Raw genomic sequence first — 23,930 nt, 5'->3', positions numbered from 1 at the left:
TCTTCTCCGTCTTTTAGAGCAGCTTTATCAGACATATTTGAAATGATTGATTTAGATGGAAATGGCCTTCTGAGCCTGGAAGAATACAATTTCTTTGAGCTGAGGACTAGTGGCGAGAAATGTGACGAGGAAGCCTGGACTGTATGCAAGGGTAAGCTTGTAACTCTGCTTAATTCAACTGACCAGTAATGTTGAACTTTTGGTGAGACGTTACCTACATTCATATACAATGTTATTCTTAATATAGATTCATGCATACATATACATATATATATATGTACACTAATTACTGGGTAGCCCAAAGCAAGATAGTGTGATAGATACTGCTCCCCTTCCCCATTGTTTTCGATCCGCCACCACCCCGTCTTCTCGCCGTTTTCCTTTCCTGCACTCTCCTATCACTTTATTCTTCTTCTGTCCTGTTGGCTTGCAGTCCTCTTGTTTAATAGTCCATCTGTAGAAGAAATGCTTCTCATGGCTGTTTGTGCATTTCAAGTTTTGTGGGTGAGGGACATGTTCTGAATAGAGAACTGAGTGCCAAGAACTATAAAGTTCTAATTGTGGGTCTTATACTGAATCCACCTGCTGCAGTTACTCTCTGTCTCAGTTTACTCGTCTGTAAAATAGAGATGGTAATCCCTTCCTACCTCACAGGGTTTTGTAAGGTCAGTTAATCAATGTGTGTGAAGAGCTTTGAACATGAAAAACAGGACAGTTAGTGCATATTATTATTGTTTTCACTAGAAAATATCAATTGGAGCAATGCTTCTCCAGATGTAGGTATTTTCCATTGGAAATCAATCTTTTAAAACTTCATAAACAGTCCATACAATTGTCCATATTGTCCTTCTCACAACTGCAAACATGCTTTCTGAGACTTCTGTGCATTGGTGTTGAAAACCTGCCAGATTTTTAGGACTCTTACAGTCATGTATTGCTCTTGATCTGTAGGCACTGTTCTAATTAATGCCAGTGAGAGTCCTGCACCTTTTGAGGGCAGTATTTGGCCTTAAATGTCAATTGGCAGGGGGAAAAAACACACATTTTTGTAGCATTGTTTAACACTTAAAATCAGTTATATTTCAAAGCCCTGATGACATACAGCTCTGCCACACAAGGGATACATTCATTAATGATTTTGTGATGCTCAGATACTACAGTGATGGGGCGGTATAAGTGACTAGATAGAAAGATAGGTCAGAGTTAGTTGACAGTGGTGATTTGGCTACAACCCCCTCTTAACCTGCTTAATTCTGGCCACAACATTTTAAATTTTGCAGGTCCTATTGAACATTTCTGTCTAAAACCCCCACAGTGTGTCTGGAACTTTTTCTGAACGATAGAGAGGTCATCCAAATACTGTTCTCCTGTAAATCAGTTTTTCTCCTTCTGTTTCTTCCCCGTAGATTCTGCACCACCTTTTATACCTTTATTTATATTTGTGTGTGCCTATGAGAGAGGAAGTGTCAGTGAACATGCTGGATGGATTACCAGACATTAATCAGTCGAAGGATTCAGATGAATATCATAAATCTTGAGAGCAAAGTTCAAGCAGTTTGTAATAGCATCTCAACCCTGAGATAGATTTATTAAATTGGTAATCCCTTTTTAATAATATATAGTCAAGATTTAACATTGTTATGATGAGAAAACCATTTTTAAAATTCTCTGACATAGGAACATTTCAATTATATGTTTGCTGACACATGTTCTATCAAGAGTGCCCCCAAAGCACTACAGCTCCACTGGACTTTCATTTCCTGTTCCCAGAACTCTCTTTTCTTAAAATCTTGCTCCACTGCAGATATTGCCGTGGGGGAAAAAAATCATTCAAGCCACACTCTACATTTTGAGACCTCCCCCTCTCTTGGGCCAATGAGCCTGCGGCCTCTGCCATTCCCTAAAATCCTAGGGGAAGCCCTGTAAACAACACACATTTCACTCAAGAAAATCTTTTACCATTTCAGCATTTTATAATGAAATTTGGAGAACTAGAGGCTGCAAGACGAATGGCCAAATCGTGCAGCCCTCACTAAAGTCAATGGGAGCTTTGCCTAAGAAAGGCCAGGGTGGAGACTGCAGGTTTGTATGCCCGAGGAAGAAGTAATTTAAGAGCTATCTTGTTTCCTTTTATACAGAGAATTTTGACACAAAGAAGAATGAGCTAACAAGACAGGGATTTATGGATTTGAATCTCATGGAGGCCAATGACCGTGAAGGGGATCCTAGTGACCTCTGGGTCACTTTACTGTCACTGGGCTACAATAAAGCACTGGAAATGACAGAGGTATGATAGTTGTGTATCAAAAATACACAACTTCCCATATAACTTGCTGAACGTTTAACTGCAACACTGCTTCTGACCTTCATAAATTGATTTCAGTAGGCCAGCAATGCAGCTCAGAAGGTTTCCACGATGCATTTCAGGTCTGGCATTCTGTTCCCTGGGCTAGCATTGTTGAGGGGGACAGCCGAGGAGGTAGAGATCAGAGCTGCTGCAATGACAACCCTCAGTGTTTAAAGAGAGAACTAAACTATCTTCCAGAGGCTGGATACCAGTATTTTACAGGGCCTGTTAGAGAGACTAGGGACATACCACCCGGAGGGCTTGGTGTGACCTGCTGAGGAGAAGCAGTTCTCTGTGAGGTGGTGGGTGGGAAGAGAGAGGCAGAAAATTGTGGCCTATCAATGCACCCAAAGGTGCAGGGCTCTCGCTATCCAAGCTCTGAATCTGGTTTCCAACATGGCCTGGCTAACTGGGAAAGAATCCCTCCCCTAGTTCAAACCACAAGGGAAGCCAAAAAGCATCTGTGTGTTGCTGTGAAGAGCATCCCTTGAAAACAAATAAATGGCTGCCACCTGTATTCATTCCAGAATTAACCATGAAGGAGTCAGGTGCAGAATGAGGTATCAAGGATGGAAGCAGGGGATGAGGGAGGGTGTTTGCACTGAGCAGGACAAGGAGAACCTACCCACAGATGAAAACAATAATAAATACACCTTCCAGGTAATGTGTTTTTACATGGACTCAGAGGTCAAACTCTCCAGAAAGGATTAACTAGCTCTTTTAGGATTTTTACTGCTGCCTCTCACCACAGTGTCATAGCAATGCCCAGAAAGTAATGTGTCATATGTAGGATCAGGAATTCTTTTCCCCATGCACTCATGTGCCCAAGTGGCATTGAGGTTGGTTTTAAAGGCCCACACTTCCTTACCACTCTGTCAACAGAAGATGTTTTCAAAGGGTAACTCTAGCAAAGGATTGGGGAAGTAAAGCAAAGCTATAAAGACACAAAAAGAACCTTCCATAAATATGCAGGAAAGTCCAGTATTTATATCTTGTTCCCAAGAAAAGCTGTTTTTTTATCAGCCCGTGATCATTTTCTTTTCTTTGTTTACTTTCTCTTAAACCAAAGCAATGACTATGTAATTGCCAAAGAAAACCATTCTGTGCACATGAAACAAAAATCTACTAACACAAAAACACTGATGTGGTAGTATTTTGGGGTTTGGGAGGCTAGAATTAGCCATTCTCATATCAATGAGAAGATTTAAAAAACTTAGCAAATGGTTGTGAGCAATTTCTCACTGGGTTACACTGCATCACTTGTCCTACAAATATCCCTAACAAAGCTGGAAAGACGTGATGCTCTGTCTTTCTGCAGTTTGGACACTAGAGAGAGCTGTTCTCTAACAAAGAAGGGTTCTCTGCCTTGCACAACTGTGGTTTGTGGGTTAGAAGCTTTGTTTCCCAAAGGATAAGTACAAACTATATACCGTGTGCTTGAACCGTTTGCTTCAATAGCACATATAATTTAACCCCTCAATTCCTGGATTACCCTTTCAGCAGCACTTTTAACAGCAACTACAGTAGAACCTCAGAGTTACGAACACCAGAGTTACAAACTGACGAGTCAACCACACACCTCTTCTGGAACCAGAAGAACACAAACAGGCAGCAGCAGAACCTCCCCCCCACCCCCCCCCAAAAAAACCAAACAAAGTACAGTACTGTGTTAAATGTAAACTATTAAAAAAATAAAGGGAAAGCAGCATTTTTCTTCTGCCTAGCAAAGTTTCAAAGCTGTATTAAGTCAATGTTCAGTTGTAAACTTTTGAAAGAACAACCATAACATTTTGTTCAGAGTTACAAACATTTAACAGTTATGAACAGTTCCCGAGGTGTTCTACTGTATAAAGTAAAAAATGGAAGTAAAAATGTGTTGGTGCTAACAGACAGCAGATTCTGATGGTCATTTTAAAAGCCGATGTACTCTTACTGAGCCTATTAAAAGTAATGCAAAATCTCATCTCCTTGTTGGCACACATACTAATCGTAACCAACAAAATGGAAGCGCAAAGAGTGTTTCCTATCACAAAATTTCAATTTTAAATCTGCATGCAAAAACCAGTTATTTGAATGGCAAGAGTTTGCCAAAATACTGAGAAGGAAAGGGTTATTTCTGGTGCTCAAATCCCTAGTACTTCATCTTCTGTGCCTGATACATTTTGTGATCTGAGAAGATGAATGGTACAGTATATTTCACTGCATCAAGGCTTGCACTATCGGTGATGGCTGTGTGCTGTGTTGATTTATTCTAATTTCTGAATGACCAAAAAAGGTTACAAAGAACAGGAAATCTAGAGTTTTCTAAGTCTGTCTATTTTTTATACCCAATGGTGCATCTATATTTGGATAATTCTACATCAGAGCAACTGTGAAAACAGAGCTGGGAATAAAAATCCGAGGAATAAATTAGTAACAAGAACTAAACAATATACTGTATATCATTACTGTATTTTTCTTCTATAACAGGCATGCCCCTTTGTCATTGACATCTATGCTGAAAAATTCAAACCCAGAATTAAAGCTGTTTATCTGGAGGCAGGCAGCAGGCAACTTAACAGGGCAATTTGCAAGTCTGTTGTTAACCAAGGAGATGCCAAAGTACTGGATAGTGGTGAAAGTATAATTGTCTATACCTACAAAAGTGATACACGGATCACTTCTGTTATTGAAAATAAGGTATTGTGTGATATTTCTCTTATGCACATTACACAAAATAATTTTCGTGCTAATGTACATCATTGTTGTTACTCCCTTGTCATTAAGCTTTCTGTAGTAACACTTTCTGATATATAGAGTCTGTACCTACTTAATAAAAAAAGCCCCTTCTTTAAGGGACTGATCCAAAGTCCATTGAAAACAATGGGAGTTTGTCCATCTACCAGTTTGTCAAATGGACATTGGATCAGGCCTAAAGAAAACATTCATTTACTAAGAAGATGTTGGGCATTTGCATACTGTATTATCAGCTGAATTCCTATCTGTATTTACAAAGGCATTGCACTTTTGTGGTGTAAAAGATTAGCAATATTATGTCTTCATGATTAGAACTGATCAGGAATTTTTCAGTAAACAGTTTTTGTCACTAGAAAATGCTGATCAGTTCAAAGCAAAACTGGTCATGGAAAAAGATCAGTTTCTACAAATTTTGCATTTAGAAAAAAATGTGTACTAAGAGTGAACAGTGATATGCACAGATTTTGGTTTTAGGGGCTTATTATGGATGAAGCATTAAACTGTTACCTTTAAAGCTATCTTCTTTCTGTATCCTCCCGCCAGAATGGGATTATGGGTTTGGGGGGGCCCTGGGCCAGAGCAAGTGGGGGCGCCTGCAGTCCCCTCTGCACCACCACCCCCGGTGCTCCTGCCTGGGAACAAGATTGGGATGCGGGGGCTTCCCCCGCCCGCCTGGTACTCCAACCGGGGAACGGGGCCAGGGTGTGGGAGCTTCCCCCACTCCCCGGTTGGAGTGCCAGGCCAGCGGCACGGGTCAGGGCATGGGGGCACCCCAATTGGCCAGGGCCCCTGGGCACAGACCCCTTTGGTCCAGTGGCTAATCCGCCACTCCTCCCGCACCCTGAGGTACGTAGGGCGTCCACCAGTTTCTACCATTTATTTTGAGTCTTGTCCTGGTCTGTTCAGGTTTTTGAATGTCTTGCAGAAGGATTTGGCTTCTTTCTCTATTGTTGTGCAAAAGATTTACTTAATTATTAATCCAAACTAATACATGTAAATACAGGCAAAAGTGTTCAGTGAGATGGAAGCAGAAATTTCAAACCCTTTTGCTTAGGGCCTAATGCCAAGTCTGTTCACACTCAGTTTCACTTACCTTAGGATTTCAGAATAAGGAAATAGTGTAGTCAGATGCTAGAATAAAACTAGGGCCTAATGTGGGTAGCCAAATTTTTTTAGAAGGGAACACTTATCAGGAGGGAATGACTTGGTGATCTAATGGTAAGTTTGAAATATCTAGACTCCCTGGAATCACAGGTTCAAATCCTGGCAGGACTCTCTCAGCACTTCATCCTTCAGAGGTAGATAAATTAGATGCAGCTTGGGGATTTTTCAGAGAAGTTCTTAAATACCGAGGGCCAAATTCTCTGCTGGTTAATGGAACTGTCACTTACACCAATGGAGATTTTGATTCCACAAGCTTCTCTGCTCTGCACTGGACCAGTTTGTTGAACTTTCATGAAAATTTTAGTATTTTATTTTTATTATTATTATTACTACAAAAGACTGCAAAAGATAAATGGGCAATGTTATGTATATCATCATTCTCATAGTCTCCACAGAGTTTACTACTAACCTTTCAAATCATAAATACAGGCATTGGTTGCAAAGTATAAAGTAAATAATGCTTTATTATTTCTAAAGTTAATTATAAGGGAATATGCTAGTAAGTAAGGGATGGATTCTGTCTGGCCCTTCCCAGCAGCTATAGATGGAGTAAAAGGCCTATCTCCCATCCTTCTGTGGTCTGTGTCCCTGCACACACAGCCCCAAAGGGTGTAGAGAGTAGGTGGAGCCATGGCTCTCACCTGCCCATGTAGGCCCTAAAATTAACTCTATCAGGCCATAGCCTGCAATTTGAAATAAAAATGTACTAAACAGTCTGCATCTGTTTCCATGCCCACTTGTTATTCACACACAGTACAGAATACTTTCTCTATGAACCGTCTTCATCTCGCTTCCCATGTAGAAATGTAGACCACTCCCAAAGAAAAGATCAGAACATAATAATAATAATAATAATGAAAAGATAAACACAGAGTGGTGTTTATGGTTTTTTCAGCCTCAGGCTATTTCAAACATAATTATATTTGCATTCTAATCTACATAAACCTTTTGTACTGTGAGCATCACAGACAGCACTTCTGCCAATCTTATCTTTATAGAGTCATAGGTAGCCGTTAAATAGGAGGAGGGGGCTGCTGTCTGATACAATCATATTCCTATTCCCTTTCACAATAAGGAGCAGCAATTGTTTGTTAGCATTCTTCTAAGAATCTCTAGCATTTCTCAATGCCCATGTGAAATCCAAATTTATCTAAACATGAGTGAATGGCAATACATACTAGCATGTCTTTAATTTAAGTCTTGTTTTCCAGTTTGAAATAGTTCCTTTGATTGTTTTTCTGAGAGTATGTAACATGTTAGATCAGCTCTATGGGGCCAGTTTGGGCTATTTTGTACAGCAATAAGTAGCATGTTGAATATACCAGCTCTGCACTGGGCCATTTGATAATTAGGCCCAGCCCATAGGGGCTTTGTAATTTGATTGCTGTCCATAGAAAAGCTTAAAGTTTCTTCTTATCCGTAAGCTTTCCTATGTTAGGGTTACCATACGTCCGGATTTTCCTGGACATGTCCGGCTTTTTGGGCTCCAAATCCCCGTCCGGGGGGAAATCCCAAAAAGCCGGACATGTCCGGGAATATCGGACATGCGGTGCGGGGCCGGCCGGGGGCTCGGCCGGCGGTGCCGGGCCGGGGGCTCGGGGGCTCGGCCGGCGGTGCCGGGCCGGGGACTCGGGGGCTGGGCCGGGGGCTCGGCCGGCGGTGCCGGGCCGGGCCAGGGGCTCGGGGGCTCGGCCGGCGGTGCCGGGCCTGGCCGGGGGCTCGGGGGCTCGGCCGGCGGTGCCGGGCCGGGAGCTCGGGGGACGGGACGGGGGCCGGGCTGGGGACCCGCGGGGCCGGGGGTGGGCCGCGCCTCCTCCCCCCACACCCCCCCTTACCTGCTTCAGGCTTCCCGCGACTCAAATGTTCGCGGGAAGCAGGGGAGGGGGTGGAGACTTTGGGGAGGGGGCGGAGTTGGGGCAGGGCTGGGGGCGGGGCCGGGGCCCCGTGGAGTGTCCTCCTTTCGGAGGCACTAAATATGGTAACCCTATCCTATGTAGATTTTGACCATTTCTACTTACCACTGGGATGCAGAGGTTACAGAGGAGGGCAGGAGACAGGGTTGGAGACAGGGCCGGCTCCAAGCACCAGCTTCTCAAGCAGGTGCTTGGGGCGGCGGGTCGGGAGAGGGGCAGCAGGTTCAGGTATTTGGCGGCAATTCGGCGGACAGTCCCTCACTCCGCCTGGGAGTGAAGGACCTCCCACCGAATTGCCGCCGCAGATTGCAATTGCGGCCACGGCTTTTTTTTTTTTTTTTTTTTTTTGGTTTTGGCTTCTTGGGGCGGCCAAAACCCTGGAGCCGGCCCTGGTTGGAGATAGGGTGACCAGATGTTCTGATTTTATAGGGACAGTCCTGATTTTTGGGTCTTTTTCTTATATAGGCTCCTATTACCCCCATCCCCTGTCCTGATTTTTCACACTTGCTGTCTGGTCACCCTAGTTGGAGATGAGGTCTTACAAGTTATGGGTTACCTCTCCCCGTTCTCTGAGAGGAGTGGGGAGGGATCTTCAGCCCGGTTGACTGACAACTCCATTCCAGAGTCATTCACTGGAAGCTGGGAGCAGCATGGCCTGTTCAGTCAGACCCAACCCACTGTTGCTCAGGTGTTCAAAAGTCACTGTGTCCCTGACATGGTGCTTTGACTGTCAGAGGTGGCATTTGGGGTGTAACTGTGGAGTTGGACAGTCACTTAGCCACTACCCATCTATCCAGAAGCAGGGGCCTGCTCTCCCAGAGTTTGCAAACATTCCTGTCTTTGGAGCTAGGTGGCTCCACAGAACTGCTTGAGGTTCTGTACTGTGGTTGGGCCATACCATTCATTTCTTAAAAAACAGTTGGACTGTCTCCTGTTTTATTTATTGGGTCGTATTTCATTCTCAGAAGTGTGTGCACAGCTTCAGTGGGTGCCGTGGACACACACATCAAAGGGCAGGATGTAGCTCATTATTTAAACTGTTTTGTTTACATTAATTTTGTTGAATATTTAAGAATTAGTTCATATGTAAGCAAGTTGTATTTTGGAAGAGATTGTTTGTAATGAATCCATGATCCGCACGTAATGAACATAATTACCACAAATCTGTGTGTGTGTCTCTCTCTCTCTCTCGCTTACACATACATTCTCTCTCTCTCCCTCTCTCTCTCTCTTTGACTTGAATCTTGCTCCTTCAGCTCCCAAATCAGTCCTCTACTGCTTGAGCTAGAGATCTCCTGTAGTACGTTCAATATCTTGGATATAGAGCTGGCCCCAAAGCATAACATTGTTTACTCGTCATGCATGCCAAACAAGTACATTGTGCACCAAATTCTCTGCTGGTGTGGATTGGCAGAGCTTCAAGGAAGTTAGGGCCTGTGCCAGTTTACACTAGCAGAGAATCTAGCACTGTGGGTAAAATTTTCAAAAGCAATTGTGTCACATAGGAATCCCATTGACTTTTAATCAGACTTGAGGTCCTAAGTGACACGGGTGCTTTTGAAAAAGGACTTAGGTCCCATCCCAAGTTACTTAGGTGCATTTTAAAATTTTACCCTACATATTTAAAACTTTCCATCCCATTATAATAGCAATTTCAGATGAAATAACCAGCATCTTTAAGTTGTTTTATAAGAAGCGGCCATTTAATCATGAAGACTAATGAGACCTCTAACGTTTTTCCACTTACAGTCTGAAAACAAAGTGGTTCTTCATGTCAACAATGAGCAGAGTAAGAACTGTGTAAATAACAGGGGACTCAACATTTTTGCTGTTGAAGTGGCACCAAAATCCATGATGGTAATGTTATTATTTCCCTAATTTAAAATCTTAGTAAAAATATCATATGTGGCACCTTTAGAGTTTGTTTTTTTGCAAATCTTTCTGTATTAATATTAAGTATGTGGATATGAAGCAAAAGGAGAACTGTCCACCTACATGAGAAATATAGTTAAGATGGAGGGCGTGATTTTCAAAATTGTGCACCTACCTGGCATATGCAGGTATTTCCTTGTGCAGATGGCCAGACAAATGTACAACAAGCCAGTTTTTGCATGCAAATGTCTGATTCGCTTGCCCTTTCACTATAATTGTACATACTAATTATGAATACCTTTCAGCATTTACTCCTATTTAAAAAGCAAGCCCCTAATGTCAATAAAAGAGAGTTGTCATAGCAGATTGGTCACCAATTAATAAATCTTGTAAATGCTAATGCAAGCCTAACACAATTATTTTCAAAGCAGGAGATGTTTTGCCTGTATGAACTGTCAATTATAATGACTATACTTCTTAAATGATTAGTGTAAATTAAATCATGTTTTATTATGTGTGTTGTTGCAGTAGAGTGATGCATGTTCGTTATACTATTATTAAAGAGAGACAGTTAACATCCATATGCTGCAAATGAATAATGTTGTTTATATTATTAGTGACACCTTAGATTATTAAAAATTAAAAACTTAAAAATCCAATTTCCTGTAACTAGGCAGTTTTACTTTTGTGCAAAATCAATTTCACTTTCAGATTTACTTCTAACACCTGCAGTGGCATGTTTATTGGTTTTCATTGGCATTATCATCTTAGGTTTGTTTAAAAAAAAAAAAAAAGCAGCTCTTAAACATTTTAATTTTGGGCCAAATTTAAGTTTCTCTTCATCTGATGCATTCCATGAGCATGAAGCACAGACTTAGTGTGTGCTTTATCCAGTCACACACAAAAAATACATGTATATGATGTATGTTATGGACAATATAATTTCCAACAGGCATACTTTTAAAAAAACTTAATTTATGGACAGTGCTTAGCCAATTGGCAATATGATTGGCTGACTCCCATTCCAGAAGTTGTACTATTTTTAGTAAAAGTTGAAATAAATGGGTATACAAGTTAAAAAAAAACCTGCTCTATAAAGTGCTAAAAGTAAATAATAATATATGGAGATATACCTATCTTATAGAACTGGAAGGGACCTTGAAAGGTCATTGAGTCCAGCCCGCTGCCTTCACTAGCAGGACCAAGTACTGATTTTTACTCCAGATCCCTAAGTGGCCCCCTCAAGGATTGAGCTCATAACCCTGGGTTTAGCAGGCCAATACGCAAATCACTGAGCTATCCCTCCTCTGAAGTACAGTGTCTCTCTTTCAAATGCAGATCATTCAAATGATATCATTCTGTATTTCATCATTATCCAACCTCTGGCCCCGATCCTGGCATGTGCAGATGGACTGTTGCACCCGCTTGGCGTCTCATTTAGATTGATGCAGCTCCATGGGAGTGCAGGATTAGGGTTATTCTAACACTACTGCTGATAGCTTTGATCAGATATAGGAGGCTCCATGCTGCAAGCAGGGCTTTGGAGCGGAGCCCGGAGCTGGAGCGCGGAGCAGCTCCGGAGCAGTGGAGCTGCAGGTTTTTGCCTGGAGCTGAAGCGGAGTCGGAGCACAGCTCCAAAGCCCTGGCTGCAAGGTGTTTTATAAGCTTCATTTTCCACTGGAATCAATGAGAATTGTAGGCTTAGGGCCCACTGCAGGATTTTACCCATAATGTAGTTAAATGCAGTAATAATACCTATCATTACACAGCTTCAATTTTGCATCAGCTAACTTTTTCAATATGTACTAGAAATACAATTATTAATGTTATCTAGATGGCATTTTAAGTAGTAAATGTTCAGTTGGGTAGGAATTAAGGAAAGAATGGCAACTAAAGAGAGTTCATTATATTTTCCCTATTTTTACATGCAGGTTTGTCAGCATGTGATGCCTTTGAAAGAGCAAGAAGAATGGATATATAATTGTGTGCATTCTCTCGTACCTTAAACACCATGTTTAGAAAACAGTCCACTCTTGGAGCTACTAAAACAAGAACTAAATCAGGATTGCCCTGTGATTAATAGATAAATTGATTAATCTTGTCCATTTCAGAACCAAAACTGATACAGATAATTTATTCTGTATCTATGCTTTGCTCCCATGGTTTCAGCTATTCAAGCCAATGAACCACAAAGCCTGACTTCAATCCTATCCAGTCCCTCAGATCTGACGGCCAGATATGGCTTTTTGTGACTGCAAAGCCTGCAGCCACACGCTCCCCCCTGCACTCTGCCGATTTGAGGGAATTAGAAATATATATGCTTTCCTTTGTTGGAGGGGAACACAGCCTTGAAACCCTAAATCAGCTGGTAGGTTGAAAGGAATAATCATCTGCAGAAAGAACACACACACACGCACACGCTTTTTACATAAAATGAATCATTTATGTTTTGAATGTATCCCAGAGAACCAGCTTGCTACACTCTCTCTCACATCCTTAGCTGGTCCTGGGCATAAGGGTAGCAGTGGTAATTGACATGTAGTGGAAGTGCAAGTTATTGTTTCTCAGCTGTGTCTCACAAATGCCAAGGCTGGCACAGCCAACGGTCTTTCCTATAGCTTGCTGTGCAGTCCCACATGTGCAACTGTCTCTCCATCCACCTGCTCTTTCCTTTTGGATACCCCACCACTATCTCAAACTCCTCATGTCAAAAACTGACCTTCTCTCTCTCCTCTTTGCCACCATTGACAACTTCACTCCATCCATGTCACGCCACTTCTAATTTTGATGTCAGTTTTGACTCCTCTCCTTTATATCCAGGTTTTTGGCAAACCCAGTTTCTTCTTCCTCTATATCTCTAAAATCTGTCCCTTCCTCTCTGTCACTGACACTGTGTTAAAAATCTGACCTGTTATCTTTTACCCTGATTAATGTAACTTCCACCTCCAGGCTTCTCTCCTCTGTACTCTATCCAGAATCCTGCAACTAAAATCTTCCTCTCTCTTGAGCTAACACTCCCTTGAATCCCTTCACTGGCTTTCACACGTTACCCAGTCAGACTCCCTGCACTCCACTTTCAGTGCTGTGCTTCTCCACTCCTGCCTTCGTCTCTGCTCTGATTCCCATCTGCACCCCTTTCACACACTCTGCTCAGTCCTTTCTTCTTTGAGCCTCCTCGTCTCCTTCTTCCCATATTGACTTCATGCCTTTTTTTTCGCATTTCAGTCCGTGTACGACCACACTACAAAGACTATACCAACATAGTGGTGTAGCCGTATCTATGCCAATATAACCCTGTAGTGTAGATACAGCTTACACTAACAGAAGGGATTTTTCCATCCAAACTCCAACTCCCCAAATGACGGTAGCTACATCAATGGAAGCACTCTTCTGTCAGCATAACTGTGTCTACACTTTGGGGTTAGGCCCTTCTTCCTCCATGGCCTCTGACAGACTCTCTTTATTATGAAGAATGTTTGCTTTCCTAACAGAACAAATGCTTAGTTACCCCTATGCAGTCTCTTTCTGAAAAATTACTAGTGTGCAGAGTGAGCCCTACTAGAGGAATGTTGAATTTGCTATAGAATTATTTAATCCTGTGTATTCCTTTTTCACTTTCACCACTTCAACCCTCTTGTCTTTATTTTGCAGCTGGCCAGCATAGCTATGTTGAGCTACCTTGTAAGCGTAGACCAGGCTGTATTTCATCTAGCTTCCGCTTTCCTGTGTGCCACATACCATCCCTTTGCTCCTCCTTATGCTGACCTCTTCCCACCCACACCTGATCCTTAGCTGTTTGCATTGTGTTTAATTGACATGATCAGAAACTTCTTGAGGCAGGTCCTTATTTTCCTACACGGCTGTAAAACGTCACTGGCACCACAATCATAATAATGCGTATTTCCATTTCCATGGGTGCGGTACACTTTACAATTAAAATATGAAGCCTTTTTACATTTGTGACATTGTTTCTCTACTTTTGGTGTGTGTCTGTAAAGCAGATTCCATGCTCCAAATACTGCTGTACCCAGTAATAAGGGAAGATTGCAATATATCTTTTATAAAATATTGCTGCCAAGGCACTGCATTCAGTTGATTTCATCTGCCTTAGTAGTTACGCTTGGAAATATTGAAACGGAGCCATCCCTTATAATTACAGTATTGTGTTTCTACAAAGACTGGATTCTGTAAATCCGGTAGTGCAATTTGAAAATCGGTGCTGTATTTCCATCTGTTTGTAAACGCTTCCCTGAGGAAGAGCTTGCTATCTCAATTGGGCCTAGGGGCTCTTGCGGTTTAATATACACATTTGTGGGTTTGATTATGTGTGGGACTGTTATCTTAGGTCTGGTCTACACTACAGACCTATGTTGGTACAACTACATTGTTGGGTGTGAAGAATCCACATCCCTGAGCGACATAGTTATACCAACCTTGACCCCCCCTGTAGACAGCGCTAGGTTGATGGGAAAGCTTCTCCCACTGACACACCACTCTTAGGGAGGTGGATTAACTATGTCGATGGAAGAGCTCTCTCCCATTGGCGTAAGAGCATCTTCACTTAAGTGCTACAATGGCGCAGCTGCACCGATGCAGCATTTTAAGTGTAGACCTGCCCTGTGTCTTGGAACTATTAAGAGTGGGGGCTCTTGGTTTTATTTTTCCAATCTATCAGTGATTTGATTTTTTCCCCTTTAGTGTTTGTTGCTGTTAGTACTTAACTTACACTTGCTCTGCTTGATTAAGCCACTGCTTGTTTTTTTTATTCCTTTACATTTTTTAAAAAAATCTGGGTCTAAAGTGTCATAGTCAAGCTCCACCTGCTGGACACTTACGAAACTGTTGAATTTGGGGCCCAACTTACTGGATCAGTGTGATTTTAAGCCCCCCTTTGTCACTGAGTAAACTCCAGCCACTGTCTCTCACTCAGGGCCGGCTCTGACTTTTTTCAGGGCGGCCGGACCCGGCGGCAAAGCAAAACAAAAAACCCTGGGTGCAGGGAGGCCAGACCCAGAGGCAAAGCAAAAAAATAAAATAAACCCCAGGGTGCAGGGCGGCCGGACCCAGAGGCAAAGCAAAAAAATAAAATAAACCCCAGGGCGGCCGGACCCGGAGGCAAAGCAAAAAACTTGGTCAGCCATGCTGCCCTAAGATTGGACGCAATGCCGCCCCTTAGAATCTGCCGCCCCAAGCACGAGCTTGCTTGGCTGGAGCCTGGAGCCAGCCCTGCTCTCACTTCAGGCTCTTTGGCACACTTCCTGGGTGTAGACTCTTTGATATCCCTTCTGGAAGTGGAATCACATAGCTCAGCTACTGTAGGCCCTCAAGACCAGGCCAGACCCCCGAAGACACCCCAGTAGCTTAAAAACAGCCACTCCCAGAGATCCCTCCTTGTGAATACTCTGATTTATAGTTTACCTCTTCAGGGGCACATGGTAGTTGAAGTAAATAGGCACAGACTTTGCATAGGGTTTCTAAAATAATAACTGTTAATTCAAACAGCATACGAGATATACAGATTTAAGCAAAATATTCCTTGCCTCAGTGTCCTCACCACTCTTGAGTGTTTTTCAGGATTTGAGTCCGTTTCCTTCCAGGGTTCCAGGCCTCCTCATCATTAGTCCTCCAGGTCTGGCATCTCTTCCAAATCATTGAGTCTTTCTCTCTGTTCCCTGCAGTCAGTGACAGAGTCCTTCACCTCTGGCTGGCTGCAGTCAAAAAGGTTCCCTCACTCATGATACATGCCCCTTTGTCCCTTTCTCTTGAACTTCTCCACCTTTGCATTTTTAAACACCTGCACTAACATCTGATCTCTTTGTTCCCTTTCTGGGGATTTTCCATTCCTCCAAATCCCCCTCCCAGCAGACCACCTGTAATGATGACTGCATTCTTCCAGTTTAGGCACCCTCCACTTTACCACACTCATTTTTCTGCCAGTCATTAACAACTTATTTTGTTTGTTCTGTAGCTTCTTCCAGACAGGGAGTGTGATGATACATGATAGGCCCTTATCAGCCTTTGTCTGATTTGCTATGTGTAGCGGATTGGAGTTATCCATAGAGTTCACAAAATCATCCAGAATTCATAAGTTGTACAGAGACAGGTCCCCCAGATTGTCACATAAGGTCATAAGGAAATAAGCCGTGTAAAAAAGATGACGGCTTTGCTTTGGGTTCTTAGCTGCTGACTTTAACCAATTATCTTCAGGGTGAGCTGGAATAAAGAAGCTGGATGTAACATCCAGAAACAAGCTGAAACAGAAATTACACACTTTGTCTATTGCAGTTTTTATAGTTATGCTAAGTGTCAACATAAAGAACTGTGACACCAGTGACTGGCTTCTTAAAAGGCGTCTGTTTAAATAAGTATTAAATTTATGTGACCTTGTCTGACTGAGTAGCAAGTAGTCTTGAAAAGCTATATTTATCCACCAGCAACTCTTGTACTCTGACTTATTCTGCTGTAACAGTATATTAGGCAGGGAAAGGTCAGTTCTGAAATGAGAGCACTGTTACAGGACTGCCACAATTTACATACTGTAGGTACCAGTGCTTAGACCAGGGGTAGGCAACCTATGGCACGCATGCCAAAGGCGAGCTGATTTTCAGTGGCACTCACACTGCCCGGGTCCTGGCCACCAGTCCAGGGGGGTCCTGCATTTTAATTTAATTTTAAATGAAGCTTCTTGAACATTTTAAAAACCTTATTTACTTTACATACAACAATAGTTTAGTTATATAATATAGATTTATAGAAAGAGACGTTCTAAAAACGTTAAAATGTATTACTGGCACGCAAAACCTTAACTTAGAGTGACTAAATGAAGACTCGGCACACCACTTCTGAAAGGTTGCCGACCCCTAGCTTAGACAGATCTAGGGTGACCAGATAGCAAGTGTAAAACATCGGGACAGGGGGTGGGCGGTAATAGGTGCCTATATAAGAAAAAAAACCCAAAATCAGGACTGTCCCTATAAAATCAGGACATCTGGTCACCCTAGACAGATCTTACATGTGGTCTGGTTCTCTAACCTGTAGGAGAGACAGTAAAGGTCCATTTTCAATATAATTTGGAAAAAGTATAAGTTGTAGCAACATGCATTGTAAATATTTAACCTCTTGGGTCTGACAAGCTAAACCAACCAACATTTAGAACCCTTCTCTAAGGGCACGGTGAAAGGATGGCAACAGGACACACCTTTGAAAGGCTGCCCCAGGGTCCTAATAGTACACAAACAGTCACTGGAAGTTTCATACCACTAAGAAAAAGCTGGTAGATTGGCTGGGAAACAACAAGACCTTGCTAGATAAAATGGTATAAAATGCATTATTCCTGTCACTGCATTCCCCATGTTTATAAAATCAAAGTCCAGCTGGTTGTAGCAGGAATCTGATACTCCTTGTATACTCATTTCAAGACTGCTGTTCAAAGATGTATGGACAAATTTTCTCCCAATTTTGCAGAAACCATCTCCTTTATCTTTGGAGAGTAAATCTGCCAATTTTCTGGCCACACTAGTTTTCCAAACCAAAGTTACAAAGAAGCTGAAATGGGCTTGGACCACAGTAGTAGAATGCCACCTTAGCTATAGACAGGGACCTATAAAATCTCCGTGATAAATGGAGGCACCATGTATCGCTCGTGCCCATCCAGGCACTGACATCTTCAGAGGCTACTAACTGATATGGACAGTGCTAAGTCAATGGAAGAATTCTCGGAAAGGTGGATTAACTACAGCAAAGGGAGAACCCCTCCCGTCACTGTAGTGAGCGTCCAAGCGCTACAGCAGCGTAGCTGCAGTGCTGCAGCTGTGCACTGTAGCATTTTAAGTTTAGATATAGCCTGAGAAGCTCATCTCAGCTGAAGAACTTCCTTGCAACATTGACTCCCCGCAATCATAGCATTGGCCGGATTTGCTGGTTGGCCAGTACTATCTTGTCTTATGTCCAGCAGATTGCGATTCTCCACAGTTGATGATTGTATCTGGAAATCTGTGACCGACACAGCTTGTCCCTGCGTTGTTTCTGTAATGGAAAGCATTTTTGTATGGACAGGTTGTTAACCTGACTCACAGCCCCCTAGGGGAAGGACCGGTGGGATTGCCTTGAGTCTGGCTCCTACCCTTCAACCCATCTGGCTTGGGTGACCCTACCAGGTGTAATACTCCAGCAGGCATAGCTCTCAGGGTCATCGGAACATGCCAGCCTTCCCATTCCATCAAGGCGCAGTCCCTGGGGAGATGCAGGAGAAAATGGAGGATCCTGGACACCCTAGAGGACTCTGACTTACACCCGGAGAACACACAAGGGTGACAAGGAAACTGAAGCAGGGAAGGGCAAGTAGGTGTTGAACTGTTTTGTCCAGATCCGTGTATCTCTTGTGCTGTGTACAGTGAAGAGTAACTGTTTTAGAAATGCTTTTGCAAAGATTGTGTATTATGTGTTTCAGTCATTATATATCCCTGGAGAGATAAACTGCAAACCAGTGCCCACGAGGATGTGCTTAAGTGACTGGTGTTTGGGGGTGTGGGGTGATCAGCATGGATCAGGGGGCCTACGGCAGCTGGACTGCAATGTCCCACTTCAGTGAAGGGGTGACTGAGAGTCTGTGCCCAGGAAGTGGGCCAGAGGGGCCAAAGAAAGAGAATGTAAGGATCTATTCAGACCAAGAGAAGCTTAAAAGGACCCAAACACAACAGCCTGGTGATTGTCTAGCTGGGGAAGCTTAACCAGGGGTGTGACTGGGTAAAATGCTGTTTCCAATTAAGTCAATGGCAAACGCCCACTGACTTCGGTAGGGTCAGGACTTCACCCTAGAGCTATAATCTCAAAGCACTCATAGGAAACAAAGAGCAATATGCAACAAAGAGTCCTGTGGCACCTTATAGACTAACAGATGTATTGGAGCATAAGCTTTTGTGGGTGAATACCCACTTCGTCAGATGCAATATGTATCTTCCTTAGCTCTTGTGGCTTCATTGTCTCCCTTCGCCCACCCCTTTTCACCCCAGCCCCCAATCTCTCTCTCGGAGACTGGTTCCTTTGCCAGAGCCTGATATTTAACCACCGAGGCCCAAATCCTGCAAATATTTATGCATGTACCTCTGCAGCCATCTCTGGTGGGACTGGATGAATTAAATTATTTCCTTGATTTCAAAATGAAAATTAGTGCCTTCCTGCTCTTGAGACAGAAGCACATTCTAAGTGCTGTTTCACTGTTCAGAAGGGTAAGAGTAGTGCTATAAACAGTTGTAGATTGAGTTTCCACTATGTTCATTTTCCCTCGAGAACAATAATAATAAAACATGGGTACTTGTGGCACCTTAGAGACTAACAAATTTATTAGAGCATAAGCTTTCGTGGACTACAGCCCACTTCTTCAGGCTGTAGTCCACGAAAGCTTATGCTCTAATAAATTTGTTAGTCTCTAAGGTGCCACAAGTACTCCTGTTCTTTTTGCGGATGCAGACTAACACGGCTGCTACTCTGAAATAAAACATGGCACATCTATAGTGCCTTGCATCTGAGAATTTCAAAATACTTTGCAAACAATTAAATATTCTCCTGAAGTAGGTATTATTTTAGCCGTTTTTACCTGGAGAACCAAGGTACAGAGATGTTAAGTCACTTTCCCAAGGTCATATAGTGAATCAGCTGAAGAACCAGGAACTGAATTTAGGAGTCCTGGCTTGCAATCCCCCTGGTCTGGTCTTTAGACATACTGGGTGAAATCTTGGCTCTTCAGAAAACAATGATAAAACTCCCATTGACTTCAAAGGGGTCAGGGTTTCACGCACTGCCTACATACATCAAAGACAACTGCAAGCTTATAGTGTATTTGCAGAAAATAAATAGTTACTCAAATGCATATTGTGCAAAAATTCTGTAACACAACTGGTACAGTATACATACCTAAGCTTAAAAGGAAAGTGTATGTTGCAATAACACTGATTGTTGATATCCATTTAAAAGAAAGAAAAACAGACCCCCTGTTGCCCAGGCTTAGGTTAACAACGGCCATTGACTTTGGCAACAAGCTGTAAGAATAGGAAGAAATTAATCAGAGTAGTTAAAATAAATACTTTACCTTTTAATGTAAGCTCTGGTAGTGCTGCTCCCTTTTCCAAATCTACATTAAAAAAAAAACACCTTCAACTTTCATTTGAATGAATTCCGTTCCATTTGGGTGCTGTAATGCTTTAAAAACTAGTATTGATAAAAGCATTGATAAAAGGTCCCACAGAAGGGTAATGTAATATACACCTTGCCATCTAGGAGCTTCATGATTGTCATTGTTTATGGGTTGGATGAAACCTCACTGAAATTGGGCGTTGTAACCACCGCCCATCATTTAAAATAGTTATAAGAAGCCCTTAATGTCCTTTATAGAACCAGGAAGCTTACACAACAGGGGCCCCAACCAAACCACAGGCCACCCAGGAATTTGAATGACGTGGGCAGAGGGCTGTAAACTATCTCCTGTTGCTTGATTCCTGCCGTGCTGTATTCAGGGAAGCAGGACTGTGTACGTTCTTTGTAAGGAAATAGGTGTTTCTTTGGTGCAATCCTATCACCAATTTCTCCCCCTAAATGGAGCTATCTGCAAGCCCTTGAATTTTCAGCTAACTGCACAGGTCACCATGGCTATTCAGAACTTCATGAGCTAGATATCAGAACCTCGTACAGATCTGTGGCATCTTACGCGCATTTAACATGCGCGATTTCAGCTTTACGCGGTCGGGGGGGGGGGGAAGTGCAGGCGATTCCACCAGCGAGAGACATGAATCTGCTGTTCCCACTAACATATTTGGGGGGGGGGGACTTGACAGCAACAGCATGTCTTAGGCCCATAGGCTTGCGCACGGGGTGTGCCGGGGAGGGATTGGATGGGGCATGGGAGTCCCGGGGTCTCTCAGGGGGTGGGGGGTGGATAGGGGTCAGGGCAGTCAGTGGACAGGGAGCAAGGAGGGTCCTGGGGGGCAGTTAGTGGGGGGGTCTCTGGAAGGAGTGGTCAGGGGACAAGGATCTGGGGGGGTTGGATGAGTCAGGAGTTCTGGGGGGGCTGTCAGGAGTCACGGATGTGGAGAGGGGTTGGGGGAGGCAGGGAGCGGGGGAGGGGGTTGTATGGGTCGGGAGTTCTGGGGATCCTGTCAGGGGTGGGGAGCAGTTGAATAGGTGTGGGAGTCCCGGGGGTCTGTCTGGGGGCGGGGGTGTGGATAAGGGTCGTGGCAGTCAGGGGACAGATAGGGGGTAGGGTCCTAGGGGGGCAGTCAGGGGACAAGGAGCAGGGAGGCTTAGGTAGGGGGAGGAGTCCTGGGGGGCAGTTAGGGGCAGGGGTCCCAGGAGGGGGTAGTCAGGGGGGGACAAGGAGCAGGGGGGTTGTGGGCTCTGAGGGGGAAGTCTGGGGACGGGAAGTAGGAGGGAGTGGATAGGGGCGGGACTAGGGCGGGGCTCCCTGTGTGCACCCCCTAATGAAATGGGCTGCACACGCCTATGTTTAGGCCTGTGATAAGGTTCTCCCCTATAATAACCCTGGAGGGTTGGCAAAAAAACAAAACCATCAACATTGAACGGATTACGTGCTAATTTATGAACAGGGCTGCCAGAAAAGTTGTCTGGAAAATAGCACCGTCTGTGCATACACCAACCAGTTTTTCCCTGGAGCACCATCTGTGCATACACCAACCAGTTTTCCCTGGAGCACCATCTGTGCATACACCAACCAGTTTTCCCATGCAAGTCCATTTTCTTCAAAACAGTCGGAAACTGTTTTCATAACATCAGAAGCCTTTGATGTGGTCGTCAATTCCTGCGAAAAAAGCAGTTCTTCTTTCACAATTTCATCGTTAATGAATCGAACATAGACGAGCAACTGACAGCATTGTGCTACATCAGTGGGATCGTCGCACTGAATTGCGAAAGAAAAACTGCTTCCACAACTGGACGTTTTAGATCTTTTGCCATGTCATCGATGCAACGTTTCACGGAATTGTTGGAAAGCGAAATTTCTGATATTTTTTTCTTGCTTTCGGCACCAAGCACAATATCAGCTGCTTTCAACAAACAAGGCTTCACAAGAGTTTCTCCTATTATGTGCGCTTTCTTGGCTTTAGCGATGAGCAATGACAGTTCATAAGGTGCTTCTACCACTTTGGTGAACAGTTGATGGACGAAAAGCTCCAGTAGTGTCCAGTTTCATGCGTTTTAAATTTTGAAGTTTAGCAGCAAAAAACTCTTTTGGTTTGTCTTTCAAAGCGCTGTGGTTCTTTGTCAAGTGTCGCTCAAGACGACTAGGTCTCAAGGCATCACTGCTGAGAACTGCATGGCATGCTATGCATTGAGGATGATCGATCCCATTTTTTTCCATAACGGTGAAATTCCTTTTCTTAATCGCGGCCATAATATAATAATAAAAAAACTATATAAATAATTTTCTGATTTGTTAATAATAACGGATGCAAGTTAATTTGAGTTATCGTGAACGTTTATTTACTACTACTATTATGTACGGACACGTGCTGCCCTATATATACACCCCACCACTAGTCCGGCAAGTAGACGGTCTTGCGCGGTGAGTGGTGGAGGTAACCACTCCTACGATAGAACAGTCTCAAACACTCTTGTGAGTGAGGAAGATTTAAGAAGTTCCGTTGCTTTCTACATCGTTCTTCGGCCTCCCCACCGACCGAAAAGTCACTCCTACACGTCGAAAGGCAAAAAATAAATAAATAAATAAATTCACATTTCGTGGTATGAAATTTGAAAACATTGCAGTTATATACTTTTATTTATAGTTGTATTTTTATTATTGTTGTACTTTATGTTATACCTTTATTCTTGCCTACTTATATTCATAATCAAATATGAGAAGATTTTTAATACTTAATTGTAGTTAAATAATATAGGCCTGTAATTGGACAATTTTATTAATAGTTATTATGTATACAGAATATGTATAATTTATTGTCTGTTGGTCTATTAAATAAATAAATAAATAAATAAATAAAAATAAAAAAAATTTACGCTGATAAAAAAAATTCATTATGAAAATTTCACTGCCTCGCGCCCCCTTTGGAATTTCTTCATGCCCCCCCGCCAGTCTGGGAACCAGTGCTCTAGATGTTAGCAGCATAGGGCCTGCTGTTAGCAGTTGTGCAGTTCTGATTTCAGCAATAGAGGGCAGTGGTGCACCTACACACAAACTAACCTTTTTACTTATTAATAAAAGCAGAAAGATGCGGGCTTCATGGACCTGGAGTTATTTACTGTACTCAGACACAGAAATACATGGTGTGTGCCCTAAAGAGTTTCCAATCTAATATATAATAATACTGTATGTTGTCCTTATGTAATGCTTCACATCTTCACAGCTGTCAAGGCTGCTTCCCCACTTTGAACTTTAGGGTACAAATGTGGGGGCCTGCATGAAAACTTCTAAGCTTAACTACCAGCTTAGATCTGGTCCGCTGCCACCACTCCCAAATGCTAATTCCCTTCCCTGGGTAGCCTTGAGAGACTCTTCATCAATTCCCTGGTGAATACAGATCCAAACCCCTTGGATCTTAAAACAAGGAGAAATTAACCATCCCCCTCCTTTCTCCCACCAACTCCTGGTGGATCAAGATCCAACCCCCTTGGATCTTAAAAACAAGGAAAAATCAATCAGGTTCTTAAAAAGAAGGCTTTTAATTAAAGAAAAAGGTAAAAATCATCTCTGTAAAATCAGGATGGAAAATAACTTTACAGGGTAATCAAACTTAAAGAGCCCAGAGGAATCCCCTGTAGCCTTAGGTTCAAAGTTACAGCAAACAGAGATAAACACTCTAGCAAAAAGGTACATTTACAAGTTGAGAAAACAAAGATAAAAACTAACACGCCTTGCCTGGCTGTTTACTTAC

General features: G+C 42.9%; 1 protein-coding gene and 1 pseudogene across 1 annotated transcript in view; one reads left to right on the top strand and one right to left on the bottom strand.

Annotated features, from left to right (window-relative positions):
- The window catches only part of EFCAB7 (EF-hand calcium binding domain 7), a 44,361-nt gene extending 27,942 nt beyond the window's left edge, over positions 1–16,419 (top strand). The window contains exons 10-14 of the mRNA XM_054037108.1: positions 18–151; positions 2,139–2,287; positions 4,817–5,026; positions 9,910–10,017; positions 11,964–16,419. Of these exons, the coding sequence (XP_053893083.1) occupies positions 18–151; positions 2,139–2,287; positions 4,817–5,026; positions 9,910–10,017; positions 11,964–12,038 (676 nt within the window). The 3' untranslated portion in view covers positions 12,039–16,419. The remainder of the gene's footprint in view (positions 1–17; positions 152–2,138; positions 2,288–4,816; positions 5,027–9,909; positions 10,018–11,963) is intronic.
- Positions 16,420–21,524: 5,105 nt separating this feature from the next.
- LOC128841744 (SCAN domain-containing protein 3-like) lies at positions 21,525–22,399 on the bottom strand (annotated as a pseudogene).
- Between the last annotated feature and the right edge of the window lie 1,531 nt (positions 22,400–23,930).

The sequence above is a fragment of the Malaclemys terrapin genome, chromosome 8 (assembly GCF_027887155.1).
Source record: "Malaclemys terrapin pileata isolate rMalTer1 chromosome 8, rMalTer1.hap1, whole genome shotgun sequence".
In the NCBI taxonomy this organism is placed as follows: Eukaryota; Metazoa; Chordata; order Testudines; family Emydidae; genus Malaclemys; species Malaclemys terrapin.
The sequence above is the reverse complement of the archived record's forward strand: the minus strand, read 5'-3'. Positions and strand labels throughout refer to the sequence as shown.